This window comes from Jaculus jaculus, chromosome 2 (genome assembly GCF_020740685.1).
Source record: "Jaculus jaculus isolate mJacJac1 chromosome 2, mJacJac1.mat.Y.cur, whole genome shotgun sequence".
In the NCBI taxonomy this organism is placed as follows: Eukaryota; Metazoa; Chordata; class Mammalia; order Rodentia; family Dipodidae; genus Jaculus; species Jaculus jaculus.
In genome coordinates, this window is record NC_059103.1 from 101,302,071 (window position 1) to 101,317,440 (window position 15,370).

The window sequence follows — 15,370 nt, forward strand, 5'->3', positions numbered from 1 at the left end:
ACCTCTGCCTCCCAAGTGCTGGGATTAAAGGTGTGCGCCACCATGCCCTGGCTCTGGACTCAGGTTTTAATATGATTCAAAGTGGGCCAATCCATCTGTAACCAAATTAAGTTGGAGGATTAACATTTAGAGTAACTATTACAAATAAAATCTAAATCTCTGCAACTTTTGTGTAGAGTATATATTCCTTTATTGAGATCAAGTTTCTTTTTCTGGATTTCCTTCTCAGGTGTGTGCAGTGTCCCTGCTTTTCTCTCTTCCCCGCACTTCTCTGGTGCACACAACTTCCATGCCTTCTCTTCTTCCTATATTCCCCCTCCTCCCTCTCCCCTGTTACAATAAAGTCTTTGATTAAAAAAAAGACAATTAGGGCTGGAGAGATGGCTTAGCAGTTAAGCGCTCGCCTATGAAGCCTATGGACCCCGGTTCGAGGCTCGGTTCCCCAGGTCCCACGTTAGCCAGATGCACAAGGGGGCGCACGCGTCTGGAGTTCGTTTGCAGAGGCTGGAAGCCCTGGCACGCCCATTCTCTCTCTCTCCCTCTATCTGTCTTTCTCTCTGTGTCTGTTGCTCTCAAATAAATAAATAAAAAATGAACAAAAAAATATTAAAAAAAAAAGACAATTAGACTTTTTTTTTTTTTATCACAGTAGTAGTTTCAGAGAAAAGCTGGACTATTAATAAAGTTCCCATGCACCTCCTAATCCATATAGGCCCACTCCCCTTCACCATCTGCCCCCACAGTGGTATGTTTGTTATAAACAGTAAAGGACCGACTATTAGTATTTCCTCAAGTCTGCACTTTGCCTTTGGGTCTACTCTGACTGTATAGTCAGTGGGTGTGGAGAAATGTGGAATGACATGCATTCACCATTGCAAGATGACACTAAATAGTTTCAGTGCCTAAAATACTCCATATGCCACATATTCATCCCTTGTCCTTGTCAGCTCTTGGTAACTACTGGTCCTTTCATTGTCTACACAGCTTTGCCTTCACAAAAGACAAAATTACAACAACAAATTCAGTAAAACACCCAATTAGCATGTTGTGTTTGTGCATTGTGGCAGGGTCTCATGTAGGTCAGGCTGCCCTTGAACTCTGTATATAGCCAAATGGATTTTAGGCTTTGAAGTTGTGCCAGATATTCCTATCTTTACCTCCCAGGTTCTGTGGTTACAAAGCACCAGCCCAGGCTAAAAATGGAATGGGATTGGATTTGGGATTGATGATTCAGAGCAACTTCCATTCTCTAAAACAGAATGAGAATTCACCCTCAATGGCAGAGCAGTATATGTAAAAAAAAGCAAACAAACATGGGCTGGGGAGATGGCTTAGCAGTTAAGTCACTTGCTTGTGAAGCCTAAGGACTCATGTTCTACGCTCCCGATCCTATGTAAGCCAGATGCACAAGGTGGTGCAAGTGTGCAGGGTTGCACATGCACACAAGATGGTGCCCATGTCTAGAGGTCGATTGCAGTGGCAGGAGTGCCAATTCTTTTCTCCCCTTTCTCTCAGTCATAAAAAATGCAAACAAAAGTTCAAAATATCAAGTATTCTTATTTATTTATTTATTTATGAGAGAAAGAGAGAGGGAGAAAGTGAGAGAGTATGGGTGCTCCAGGGCCTCTTGCTTGTACAAATGAACTCTAGACACACATGCCATTTTGTGCATCTATCTTTACGTGGATACTGGGAAATTGAACCTAGGATAGCATGCTTTGCAAGCAAGCACCTTTTATGTTATGTCTGCGCTATCTCCCCAGCCCTGTTTTGCTTTTTTTTTTTTTTTTCAAGGTAGGTTCTCATTCTAGCCCAGACCGACCTGGAATTCACAATGTAGTCTCAGGCTGGCCTTGAACTCATGCCATCACACTCTGCTAGAACAGTGAGTTTTAAGAAGGGAAGAAGCAAACATTAAAAGTTAAAAACAAACAAACAAACAACAAAAAAACCCTGCTGGGTGTGGTAGTGCATGCCTTTTATCCTAGCACTTGGGAGTCAGAGGCAGACAGATAGCTGTGAGTTCAAGGCCACCCTGAGACTACATAGAGAGTTCCAGATCAGCCTGGGCTAGAGTGAGACCCTACCTGGAAAACAACAAAACAAAACAATTCTGGAAGAGCTGGGAGTGGTGGTGCACATCTTTAATGCCAGCACTTGGGAGGCAGAGGTAGGAGGATCGCTGTGAGTTCAAGGCCACCTTGAGACTACATAGTCAATTCCAGGTCAGCCTGGGCTAAAGTGAGACACTACCTTGAAAAACAACAACAACAAAAAAACCAAACAAACAACAACAACAACCACAAAAATCTGACTGGGTAACTCCAGTTTACTTTTCTTGTAAGGGTTTAAGCAGAGAGGATTTATAGGTGTTTTCTTTTTGTTGTTTTGTTTTTCAAGGTAGGGTCTCTCTCTAGCTTAGGCTGACATGAAATTCACTATGTATTCTCAGGGTGGTCTCGAACTCAGGACAATCCTTGTACTTCTGCCTCCCAAATGCTGGTGCTTACCTTAGGTGGTTTTATTTTAGCTCAGGTTACATTCTATCTTGGTGGGGAAGGCATGGTGAAGTTCACCGAGCAGAGAGCAGGGACTGCCGTGCTGCCCGCTGGTTTTCTCCTCCGACTCTTCCTACTCAGTCTGGGCCCCAGCCCATGGCATGGGGCTGCCCACGTCTAGGGTGGTGTCCCCTCTCAAGTTATTTTCCCTGAAGACTCCCTCGAAGACACCCCTCACTAATGCCACAGGGGTTTCTCAGCCCAATAGAGTTGACAGTTTAAATCAAGGATCACAGACTCCCTTATTACACTCATCACAGGTAGACTAGAACCTCCTATTTTCAGGAAAAACTGGTCTGTTTGTGGATCTACCTGCATCACTACAGTTTGTTTAAGTGACACTTAGCATGGCCTCTCATAATTTTTTTAAGTCACTTACTTTTTTAAAAAATATTTATTTATTTGAGAGCAACAGAGACAGAAAGAGAGAGAGAGAGAGAGAGAGAGAGAGAGAGAGAGAGAGAGGGAGGGAGGGAGGGAGGGAGGGAGGGAGAGAGAGGGAGGGAGGGAGGGAGGGAGAAAGAGAAAAAGAGGCAGAGAGAGAGAATGGGCGCGCCGGGGCTTCCAGCCACTGCAAACAAACTCCAGATGTGTGCACCCCCTTGTGCATCTGGCTAATGTGGGACCTGGGGTCCTTAGGCTTCACAGGCAAGCGCTTAACAGCTAAGCCATCTCTCTAGCCCCTCTCATAATTTATGCTAAACATCTAGAAAGTCCTGTGATTGGAATAAGAATAGACCGAGGGTTTTGTTCAATCCAGGGAACATTTTTTTAAAAAATTAGTTTTCTATTCTGCAAGTACAGGCACTTTGGTACCATCATTAGGCTCATCCGTGACCTACCCCCTCCCCATTGGCCTCTCCTTGTTGAGGTATATGGGTCGTGCATTGTGGAGTTAGCCCACAGTTATTGGTACGATAAATGTCTCTGCAGATCATGACCCAACATGTGGTTCTGACATTCTTTCCGCCTCCTCTTCCACAAAATTTCCCTGAGCCATGTTGGGTTCGTTTTTGGTCTGCTTCAGTGATGAGGTGTTGGGGGCCTCTGGGGCTCTGGCTCTCTGATTTGGTAGGCATTGATTTTTCAATCCAGAGAACATTTTTAACCTGTAAATTCTGTTCATGTGGAGAAAATACATCTAGGAAGCTTGCTCAGCATGTTGCCTTCTGGAAGCCAGGGGGCTCTGCAGCTTAGTATGACAAGTGTGTGGTTGAGCTGTCCGCACACTTTGCTGCCACTGGTATTTTTAGCTATATTGGACCAAGTCCACAGTGTAGAGTTATAAACAGTGCTGAGTGGAGACACTTGGGCAATCTAATAATTAGGTGCCTCTTTAAACCTGTGTCCATGTTATTCATTGGAGAGGCTCTCCTATATGAGAGAAGATCAGAGAGGAGGCATGTTGGCTGGGACTTGCACACACCACGTAACAGAACCAAACTTACCATGAATCAGAACTTAAAATTCATTTAGTGTTATTAAGTCTCATCCATTACTCTTCCCTCCTCCATCCTCATGGTAGCATATCAAAGATTTCTTCTAATCTGGAGCACAGCACGGCAGATAAATGATCTTGGTCTTGATGCATTCCCTCCTACCCCCAGTCACACTGGATCAAGCAGTACCATTTTATGGCTGGGCACCTTGGACCACTGCCCAGCGGCCATTGCCAGCTGAACAGGACCATCCAGCTGGAATCTTGACAAAGCTGGCTTTTCTTTGTCGAGGTGTAGTCCATGAGACAACAACCCTTGTCCTTTGTCTCCAATGGAGGAGGAAGCCCTCCCTCCATGCCAATACCACTTCCTTCTCTGAAGCCCTGGTTACGCTCATAGATGACCATACCGCTCCAGTACTGCTGTAGGGCCTGCCTCCCGTCTGGCAACTCCTCTGAGAAAGCGAAAGGATGGAAAGTGGACCTGGGAAGAAACACTTAGGGATGATGCTGGATGTTGACATGGAACAAGATGGGTGAATACTGAGGCTGGTCATCCAGGGCTAAAGGGTGGCTGACGTTTTCAGCGCAGGACTTGACTGTCCTCACAGTATGCTTCGAGGATCATCTGGTTGCAGTCGTGTCCACTCACTTCTGCAAGTGCAGCACGAAGGCCTCATGAAATTTGTAAAGGCATGGCAGGTGTGAGCACGTAGCCCTTCTCAGCTTGCTGGCCTCACCATCAGGCAGTGAGTTGCGTTTGGCTTGTGGGTGACAGTTTGCAGACCTAGATTAGCATAATATAAGAAGGCTAAAGTTTGGAGGTGAGCTGTGTGTTCTCTGAACAGGTCCTTTCTGTGCTCTCTGTGCTCGGGAAAACCAAGTGAAAAATAACTTTGGAAATGCCAAAGGACTCCAAGGAGTGAGTTTTGCTGACCTTTGAACAGTAGAGGAGAAGTGCTTCCCCCTGGCGGCCACCTGGGGGTAGTGACAGCAACAAGTGAAGAACTGGGTCATGAGGCAGTCACTTCTGTCTTTCATTTTCTGCCTATACTCTGAAGGTTCTGCGTCTGGTTTTAATTTCTTTTTCTTTTTCTTTTTCTTTTTTTGCACCTGGTTTTAAAAGGGGAAGCTGGTATTAATCTCTACACATATTCTTCGATAATGAAAGTATATCATTTATATCTTAGAACACTTTCAGGTATATTTATAGAAATTCCCCCCCTCCCCCCGCTTATTTTTTGTCGTTTTGCAATGATGGATATCACACTCAGAACCTCATGCATTTTAGGCAGCTGTTTCTCTGCTGAGATGAATCTGCAGCCCCTGTGCCCACCCACATTCTTAGTGTTAATGATCTAACTTAGCTGTTTATACTTCATGGTCAAGAGTGCATTAATTTTTAGGTGACTAGTAGCTATTGTTAGCAATTTGTTTTATTGATTTACTTTGGCCTATTTAGCTAACTGCCATAATATTTGATATTGTGTTAACAGGACCCTTACTACCGATTCAATGACCGTAACTACAGATGGGTCTCCTTAGATAACTGGATCTACAGCAAGAAGTTCAAAGTGCCCTTTAATATTAGGTATGTATATATTTGTACTGACTTACATTATTACCTGAGCTTAAAAAATTCTTTTAATTAAAAAATTTTTTTGAAAGAGAGAGAATGGGCACACCAGGGCCTTAGCTTCTGCAAACAAACTCCAGACATGTGCACATGTGTGACATTGCACACTTGCATCACTTTGCGTCTGGTTATGTGGAGCCTGGAGATTCAAACATGAGTTCTTAGGCTTCGCAGGTAAGTGCCTTAACTGCAAAGCCATCTCTCCAAGCCTGAGTTTTTCTTTTTTTTCTGCTTAGGTTGCATATCAGAGAGTCAGGCCACATTAAGCATGAAAGCATGGTTTATGAAATCATGGTTTATGTTTTGTTTCACGGTGAGGGTGGTGCCACTGATCATATTGCTCGTGGAATTGTGTCTTATGGAGTCATTTTCCCAGTGGTTATAATGGAGTCAGTTGACTTAGTCAGATAGTGCCTCTAACCTCCCCAGTAAGCAGGAGAGGATATTTATTTATAGCATTTTTGTGAAGTTGTTGTTGCTGTGTGTGTATGTGTTGGATGTTACTAGGAATCAACCCAGTGCCTCATGTCCTCTCTAAAACCAGGCTGCAGCCACTAGCTTGCTTTCTGTTCTCTGGGTTTGCCTGATCTAGAAAGTGCATACACACTGATCCCCGTGTGGTCCCTTGTTCAGGGCTTCTGCTCAGTGTGATTGTTTTAGCTATGCTCATCAACATTGCAGCATGTGTCATTGTTTAATTCCTTCCCTTCCCCTCTCTTCCTCTCCCTTCCCCTCCCTTCCCCTCCCTTGCCCTCCCTTGCCCTCCCTTCCCCTCTCCTCCCCTCCCTTCCCCTCCCTTCCCCTCCCCTCCCCTCCCCTCCCCTCCCCTCTCCTTCCTTCCTTCCTTTCTTTAAGGTAGGGTCTCACTCTAGCCCAGGCTGATTTGGAACTCTCACTCTGTAGCCTCAGGCTGGTTTCCAACTCATGGCGATCACCCTTCCTCAGCCTCCCGAGTGCTGGGATTAAAGGTGTGTGCCACTCTGCCTGGCTCTTCCACACTTTATTTTATCTCTTCTTTGAGTTTTAATTTTCTTCTCGAAGTCTGTCTTTGTGGGATAAATTCTGATAGCTCTTCTAGGTGCCCAACAAAAACTTAAGAATAGAGCAAAAGGTTTCTCTCTGATTGCTGTGTCCTCAGCTTGAATGCCAACCAGACTGCAGATTCCATAAATTCAGAAAGCATTCCCTGTGAGGCTTAATAGAGTTCTGGACACATGCATTCACTCACAGATAGTAGATAATGGTCATTGCCATCTCTTAGTGCCAGCAAATGTGATAGCTTTGGCAAATCTTTTGTGTATTACTTGACTTGGCTCACATAAGAACTTTGTGAAGTAACTGGAAAAAAATGAGCTATTTTGAAATTAAGAATTGTGCTTTTGATTTTATGGTGGTTACTTGTTACATTATAGAAACAAGCTAGATCATTCAAAGAAATATATGTGTCAAACCAATACCCAGGAACATTTCATTGAAAACTGCTAGCTAAGAGTCTATATTTTCTAGACTGAGGATGTACGAAGCTTGTGGAGTGTATGCCTGGTATGAAGGAAGCCCAGGGGTTGATCTCTAGCACTGCAAAAAATAACTGGACATTGTGACACATGCCTAAAATTCTTTTGCTTGGAAGGTAGAGGTTGGAGGATCAGGAGTTTAAGTTCATCCTCAGCTACGTAGTGAGTTTGAGGCCAGCCTGGCTACATGAGAAGCTACTTTAAAAATATACATTTTCTGTGAAATATTTATTTCTTTACTTCTTGAATAACAAAGGTTTATGTAAGTTAATTTTTTTGGTGGTGGTTTGAATCAGATGTCACCCATGAAATCATGTATTTTGGATGCCTGTTCCCCAGCGGATGGCAATTTGGGAGGTGGAGCCTAGGCAGAGGAGGCTTGTTATTGGGGGTGGATTTAGGGGCGTTATAGCCAGCTCCCCCTTGCTGGAGCCAGGCTCATTCTCTTGCTGCTATTTTCCACCTGTGGAACAAGGAGATGGATGTGCAGCCTCTGCTCATGCCGTGCTTCCTGCTGCCCCGTGAAGCTTCCCCTTGAGTGTAAGAGCCAAAATAAACCTTTTCCTTTTGGTCAGGTGTTTTGTCTCAGCAACATGAGGATAGCTACGTGTTTCACACATTTTGGTTTTAAAAGTCTTTTCTTTTTCTTAGCCAATGGCAGAAAGTAAATTTGATTTTTGAAGGAGTTGATACCGTTGCAAAAATCCTGTTCAATGAAGTTGCCCTTGGGACAACAGATAACATGTTCCGTTCATATGTAAGTACACAGTGCTACAGTTTAGAAAGGGCACACGTGTGTGCTTGCATTCTTTTTATTACGTGATGGCCCACAAGGTTTATAAAATGCTGGGAAAAGTGACTGTATTTCTTATGAGCACATTTGTGGCACATTAGAAACAGTACAAGCCCCGTGGGATGTTGTGGGACTTTAACAAGGAACGGTGTGAGATGGAAGTGTCTGTCTGTCTGTGCTAGCCACGTCTCTGTCGTCCGATTCAGAGTTTCCAGGGAAATGACAGTTGATACATGATTGCCGAAGGAATGTTTGCTTTTGAAACAATTACATTGACATTGCACCCTATTTTCCTGCCATTTCAAGGGTGCACTTTTCAAAGCAAAAATAACTTATGACTCAGAAATACATGCTGTGCATTCCAGAGAGTCGGGTTGTCATGAGGTGTCTAGGAACCCTTGGCAGTTCAAGGCCACATGCAAATAGCAGAGCAGACATGCCAGGGCTAAAGATATTTTTTGCCTCTCTGGGACCATTGTTTTGTCAGTAAAAATAGAAGGAGAAACCTAGAAGTCTGTGTTTGAATAGGAGAATATGCTTAGCTCTAATTAAAGTGAGCACTAAGTTACATTTTGGAAGGATGTTTCCTGCCAATGAGGCTAACCCTAGATTAAATTATTTTAGGCATCTTATATTTTCTGCCTTCCTAAGATTTTACACACAAGACTACTTCTGCCTCACGAGTCTCTTTGTTCTTTCTCTTTACTCCAGAGCTTTGATATTACCAACATAGTCAAAGACGTGAACTCCATTGAGGTGCGCTTCCAGTCTGCGGTGCAGTACGCAGCATGGCAGAGCAAGAGTCACGCTGGCTACCAGGTGCCCCCAGAGTGCCCCCCGCCCCAGCAGAAGGGGGAGTGCCACGTCAACTTTATCAGAAAGGTAACGTTTTTTCCAGTGGAGGAACTTCAGCCTTGAGAAGCTGATTTGTGGGGAATGTGAATACTTGTTTGAACACTCCACCAGTGTTTTCAAAGTTGGGGATCTCCAGGAGCCTAGATCCTGCATGTAGGACTTGAAGATTTGAAAAAAGATCCAGAAAGTCTCTGAATGTTTGTGGAGAAACTTCATCTTTCTAGGTTTTCTATCAGAGGCACATTTCGGGACTTAAGTAGAATCAAAACAAGAAGAAAAATATGTAGCTGAAATTTTCTTTCTTTCTGGGTATTCCAAGGTAGGGTCTCACTCTAGCCCAGGCTGGCCCCAAACTCAGAGCAATCCTACCTCTGCCTCCCGAGTGCTGAGATTAAACGCATGTGCCACCATGCCCAGAATTTTTTGTTGTTTATTTTTATTTTTTTGAGGCAAGCCCAACATGCTGCCTTTTTTAAATGCAAAAGAGAAAGAGAGAAAGAGGGGGGGGGGAGGGAGGAAGGGAGAGAGGGGGAGGGGGGAACTTTTGAGATTAAGAGAATTGGTGCACCAGGGCCTCCAGCTACTGCAATCAAACTCCAGACACCTGTGCCATCTTGTGAGCATGTGTGACCTTGCATGACCTTGTCCATCTGGCTTACGTGGGATCTGGAGAGTCAAACACCATGGCTGGCTCTATTCATTTACTTTCTAAAGTAAAGTTTTAGTCTCACATGCAAAGGAGTGAGTTTCATTATGACATTTTCAGACCTCTGCGAGGTATTTTGTTCTCAGTAAGTCCCTTCTCCTTGTCCTCTCTGTGTTTTCTCCCTGCCCTTGGCTAGTTCCATTCCTTTCTCCAGAGTCCTCCCTTTTGCTTTGTTGTCATCACATTTATTCCATTACACTCTTTTCTGCTCATCTTTAGAAATTATCTTAAGAGAATTATTTACTATTTTTGAATTTGAACCTTTGTAACTTTGTAATGTAAAAGTGACATGTCAGGATCCCTCAGGGAGATAGCCAAAAAAAAAAAAAAGAAAAAAATAGGATTAGACAGAATGGCTGCTGGGGCCACCCATGCCAGTGTCTGAGGTCGGAGCTGACTGCGTGCGTGCCATGTGCAGAGAGGACTTCTGAGTTCCGGTGTGTGAGGTCGGAGCTGACTGCGTGCGTGCCGTGTGCAGAGGGGACTTCTGAATTCCGGTGTGTGAGGTCGGAGCTGACTGCGTGCGTGCCGTGTGCAGAGAGGACTTCTGAGTTCCGGTGTGTGAGGTCGGAGCTGACTGCGTGCGTGCCGTGTGCAGAGAGGACTTCTGAATTCCGGTGTGTGAGGTCGGAGCTGACTGCGTGCGTGCCGTGTGCAGAGGTGTGCAGAGAGGACTTCTGAGTTCCGGTGTGTGAGGTCGGAGCTGACTGCGTGCGTGCCGTGTGCAGAGAGGAGGCCTTCTGAGTTCATACTCATTGAGGCGGCTGCTTCTTAAATCTGTTTATGATATCCTTATCTTTTAGTCTGGCTACTGATTCTTAGTTGTTATTATACTTAACTCAGAGATAAATATAATAACTGGTTTGGCCCAGAGATATTTTGGAAACATTTAAAAAGAGTAACTATTAGCTGGGTGTGATCATCTGAAATCCTAGTACTTAGGAGACTCAGAATGATGATTACTGGCTAAAGGCCAGTGTGGGCTACTTAGTGGGACTTAGTCTCACAAAACTCATCCAACCAACCAACTAACTAACTAGTGTGCATTTCTGTAATAATCATTCATTTTTGTGTACTTGTATGTGAGCACTTGTGTGTGTGTGTGTAAACATACATGCATGTATGTACATATGCATGTGCAAGCTGGAGCACTCAGATAGTGTTCCTTAAGTACCCAGCACCTTTTGAGAGACGGTGTCTCGCTAGCTTGAAAGTTGCCAATGAGGCTAGCCTGACAGGACAGCCAGCCCAGAGAGCCTCCTGTGTCCTCCCGCCAGCACCGGGCGGATAAGCACTTCCCGTGGCCCTGGGCTGCTTCACATGCGGCCTTGGGATTGAACTCAGGTCCTCGTTCCTGTAAGACAGACTTATTACAATTGAGATATCTCCCCAGCCTGTAATATATTTTTGAAGAATGAATGTAAAACTCTTTGTAATTGAATTACATGTTCTTTTTGTTTTGTTAGGTTGAGTGTTGTTATATAGATGTGTATTTAGTTACTGTAATAAGCATATGTCCTGGTGTACTTCTCAGTGGAAAAGCGCATTTGTTACTGCAGTTTCTGTCCGTCAGGAACCCAGCTTGGCTCTGGGTCTCACAAGCAAGCTGTCACCTCCTGCCTTGACGAGGACGGCTGTGTTTCGGTGTTCATGCCTGGCCACCGGCAGACCCCAGAGTGGCTTCCCTGCTGTGCTCCTCCAGGACATGGCCGCTGGCTTGGGACACAGAATGGGACAGTGCCCCAAACAGAAGGCTCTGTCTTCTGTAGTCTAATTTTGGAAATGACATCACTTCTGTATCCCATTGGTAGGAGGAGTTCTTGATTTCCAGCACATATGTTGGGGAGGGGAGCCCAGAGGGCCATGAGTACCAGGAGGAGGCCACAGCACAGGCAGGGCGCATGTACCCACAGGCTACGGCCTGTTTCCCAAACTCACATGTTGAAGGTATAACCCTAACGTTTCAGAATGGATCTGGAGAGAGTTTTTCAGAAGATGGTTGAATTAAAATGAGGTAGGATGAGCCCTAATCCTGCATAACTGGTGTCTGTGTAAGAAGAGGAGCTTGGATGTTAGAAAAAGAGAGGTGGGGAAGGGGAGAAGGGACACATACACACACAGACATGAAGGGAGGAAGGAAGACAGACAGACAGACAGAGCAGAGATCCTGGATCACAGAAAGAGGCCAAGTGAGGACACTGAGGAAGGTAGCCGACTGCAAGCCAAAAGAGAGGCCCCTTGAGCAACCGCACCTGCTGGCACCTCAGCCTGGGGCTTCTGGCCTCCCGACTGGGAGGAAATGAATTCCCCTGGGTAAAAGCCATACGCGGAGATAAACTTGCCATGTGGTGGTTAGAAAATTGATGGAGACATGCACATACAATACTTACAAGAAAGTATTTTTTTCTTTTCTATTACTTTTGGTTTAGCATTCAGAAATGAGTCTTACTGTGACATTTTCATATCTAGACATCTAGACATCATTACATAGTGTCTTCATTTGTCCCTCAAAAGTGTCTTTTATAATGTTTACATTTTGAAATAACCAGAATGTATCTTTTTTCTTCTCTTGAAATTACAGGCGCAGTGTTCCTTTAGTTGGGACTTCGGTCCTTCCTTTCCTACCCAGGGGATCTGGAAAGATGTTAGAATTGAAGCCTATAATATTTGCCAGCTGAATTACCTCACATTTGCACCATTATATGGTAAGCAAAGAATTATGATTTCTTGTAATATTTTAGTTTTACTTTGTTACAAAAATTGCACTTAAACTTTGAATATAAGTTTCTTTTTTTTTTTTTTGGTTTATTTTTATTTATTTATTTGACAGCAATAGACAGAGAAAGAGGCAGAGAGAGAGACATTGGGCATGCCAGGGCTTCCAGCCACTGCAGATGAATTCCAGATGTGTGCGCCGCCTTGTGCATCTGGCTAACGTGGGTCCTGGGGAATCAAGCCTCGACCCGGGGTCCTTAGGCTTCACAGGCAAGCGCTTAACCACTAAGCCATCTCTCCAACCCTTTTTCTTTTTATTTTTTTTCAAGGTAGGGTCTTGCTGTAGTCCAGGCTGCTCTAGAATTCACTATGAAGTTTCAGGCTGGCCTCGAACTCATGTGCTCCTCCTGCCTCTGCTTCCCGAGTGCTGGGATTAAAGACATTTGCTACCATGTATGGCTTGAATATATAGTTTTTTGTTTGTTTGTTTGTTTGTTTTTCGAGGTAGGGTCTTACTCTAGCCTAGGCTGACCTGGAATTTACTATGGAGTCTCAGGGTGGCCTTGAACTCACAGCAATCCTCCTACCTGTACCTCCCGAGTGCTGGGATGAAAGGCGTTTGCCACCCCGCCTGGCTTTGAATATACAATTTTATTTCAGAGACTTTAAAAAATAATGTAGGGTTCTGGAGAGATGGTTCAACTTGCTTGCAAAGCCCAATGATCTGAGTTTGATTCCTTAGTACCCAGGTAAATCCAGATGCATAAAGTGGCACATGCACCTGGAGTTTGTTTACAGCTGCAGGAGGCTCTGGTGTGCCCATTCCGTCTCTTTCTTCTCTTTCTCAAATAAATAAATAAATATTAAGAAAATAATGTATCACAAACATTTTAAAACAGTATGAAATAGGTACAAATTGATTTACTATAAAAACTTATAGTGTAAAGCAGGTAGGTTAGTGGATACATACCCTTTTAGCATGTTTTTGAAAAAAATAGAAAAGAAAATTAAAGGAAAGGAAAAAAGACAAGAGAGGAAAAGGGAAAGGAAATAAAGATGGCCGGGCATGGTGGCGCATTCCTTTAATCCCAGCACTAGGAAGGCAAAGGTAGGAGGATCACCATAAGTTCGAGGCCACCCTGAGACTACATAGTGAATTCCAGGTCAGCCTGAGCTAGAGCAAGACCCTACTTTGGGAAAACAAAACAAACAAAACAAAAACAAAAAAACAAAAAAAAAAAAGGGAAGGGAAGGGAAGAGAAGAGGAGTCACTGCACTGATCTCCACAACTCAGCGCCCACTGAGGCCTGACACCCACCTTGGGAGGCTGAACAAGAGCTGGAAGGCAAAGACGCAGAATGTAGTGAAGAGTGTGAGCTAGTCACTACCAAGGAAATGAAAATGAAACTTCAGAATTCTCACAGATGATTGTGAATCAGCTAGAATCTGGTCAAATGTTTACCTTGCTGAGCCCTGCATTGCTTGGCATAGGAAAGAAATGGAGCATGTCTCGTTGTTCCCAGTGTGCTGTGCTGTGCTGGGGTGTGTGTGTGGGAGCAATGACCACATCAGGCAAGTCTGTACTAATCGTCTTTCAGGATGAGGTCAGTCATTCAGAAAATCGAAGGCCAGTGAAGATTCCAGAAGGTAGGTGGGTAACCAGTGAAGGCAAGAGACAAATGTGATCTTAAATGATAGCCTGGAATTTTCAGTCCAATTATGTGGAAGCCTAGCTAGGGAAACCAGGAAGAAAGCATGGTGTGTCAGTTCAAGAATTCTGTTACCCCTAGGGTACTAGTGACCCTAGGTTGTTCAGTTGAACCAAATCTGTTTCTTCTACCTTCTCCTCCTCTTCATTTTTAAAAGAATTTTATTATTATTTATTTATTTGAAAGAGACGGGGGGGGGGGAAGGAGAGAAGAGAGAATGGGCGTACCAGGCCTCGAGCCACTGCAAATGAACTCCAGCTGCATGCGTCCCCTTGTGCATCTGGCTTACGTGGGTCCTGGGGAATCGAGCCTTGAACCAGGGTCCTTAGGCTTCATAGGCAAGCGCTTAACTGCTAAGCCATCTATCTCTCCAGCCCCCAACCCATCCATTTTGAGACAGAGTTTTACTCTGTAGTCCAGGATAGCCTTGAAGGGTCTTAGGTAGTCTAAGTTGGCCTCAAACTCACTACGTAAACTTGTACAGTCTCCTGCCTACTGCTTCCGTCTCCTGAGTGCTGAGATTATAAGGCATGGAGATATGGCTTAGCTGTTAAGCGCTTGCCTGTGAAGCCTAAGGACCCCAGTTCGAGGCTCGATTCCCCAGGACCCATGTTAGCCAGATGCACAAGGGGGTGCACGCGTCTGGAATTTGTCTGCAGTGGCTGGAAGCCCTGGCATGCCCATTCTCTCTCTCTCTCTGCCTCTTTCTCTGTCTGTCACTCTCAAATAAATAAATAAAAAATAATCCAAAAAATAAAAAAAATTTCGTAATGAAATGAGGTTGCTTAAAACTAACTTGAACAGTAGTACCTCTCTCAATAGTTGTAGTGGGGATCATTCATGCTGTTTTACTGTGTGCTTTAGTTTCCTTTCTAGAATTTCTATGTTGAACCTGAATTATGCATGTATTAAGGACAAAAATTATTAAACCAAGCGAGTCATTTCAGCCAAATAATTTATCTGCAAGATACTTTCTTTTTTTTTCACTGTTGAGGCTAGAAAGCTGGAAAGTGACCATATTATTGCACTTCACTTTTTTTTTTTTTTTTTTGAGGTAGGGTCTCGCTCTAGCCCAGGCTGACCTGGGATTCACTCTGTAGTCCCAGACTGGCCTCAAACTCGTAGCGATCCTTCTACCTCTACCTCCCAAGTGCTGGGATTAAAGGCCTGTGCCACCACACCTAACTACTTTTGATATAGTATGGTTATTTGTTTGAATTTACGTTAACTTTAGCTTCCTATGATTTTCATATATTCAAGTTTGTTTGCTTATTGAGTGCTGGGGATTGAACCCAGGGCCTCTTAATGCTAGGCAAGTGTTCTACCACTAAGCTTTATCCAAGTCCCAGTTTTCACATTCTAATATTTAAGATGAAATATAATACTGAGGTTAAAGGGGAAAAAGTCAGTTTTGTTTTTTTTTTTTTAAAAAAACAACAACCTCGT

General features: G+C 44.1%; 1 protein-coding gene across 1 annotated transcript in view; it reads left to right on the forward strand.

Annotated features, from left to right (window-relative positions):
* The window catches only part of Manba (mannosidase beta), a 123,116-nt gene that overhangs the window by 16,915 nt on the left and 90,831 nt on the right, over positions 1 to 15,370 (forward strand). Inside the window, exons 2-5 of the mRNA XM_004662987.2 lie at positions 5,493 to 5,587; positions 7,798 to 7,903; positions 8,651 to 8,821; positions 12,082 to 12,205. Coding sequence (XP_004663044.1) covers positions 5,493 to 5,587; positions 7,798 to 7,903; positions 8,651 to 8,821; positions 12,082 to 12,205 — 496 coding nt within the window. The remainder of the gene's footprint in view (positions 1 to 5,492; positions 5,588 to 7,797; positions 7,904 to 8,650; positions 8,822 to 12,081; positions 12,206 to 15,370) is intronic.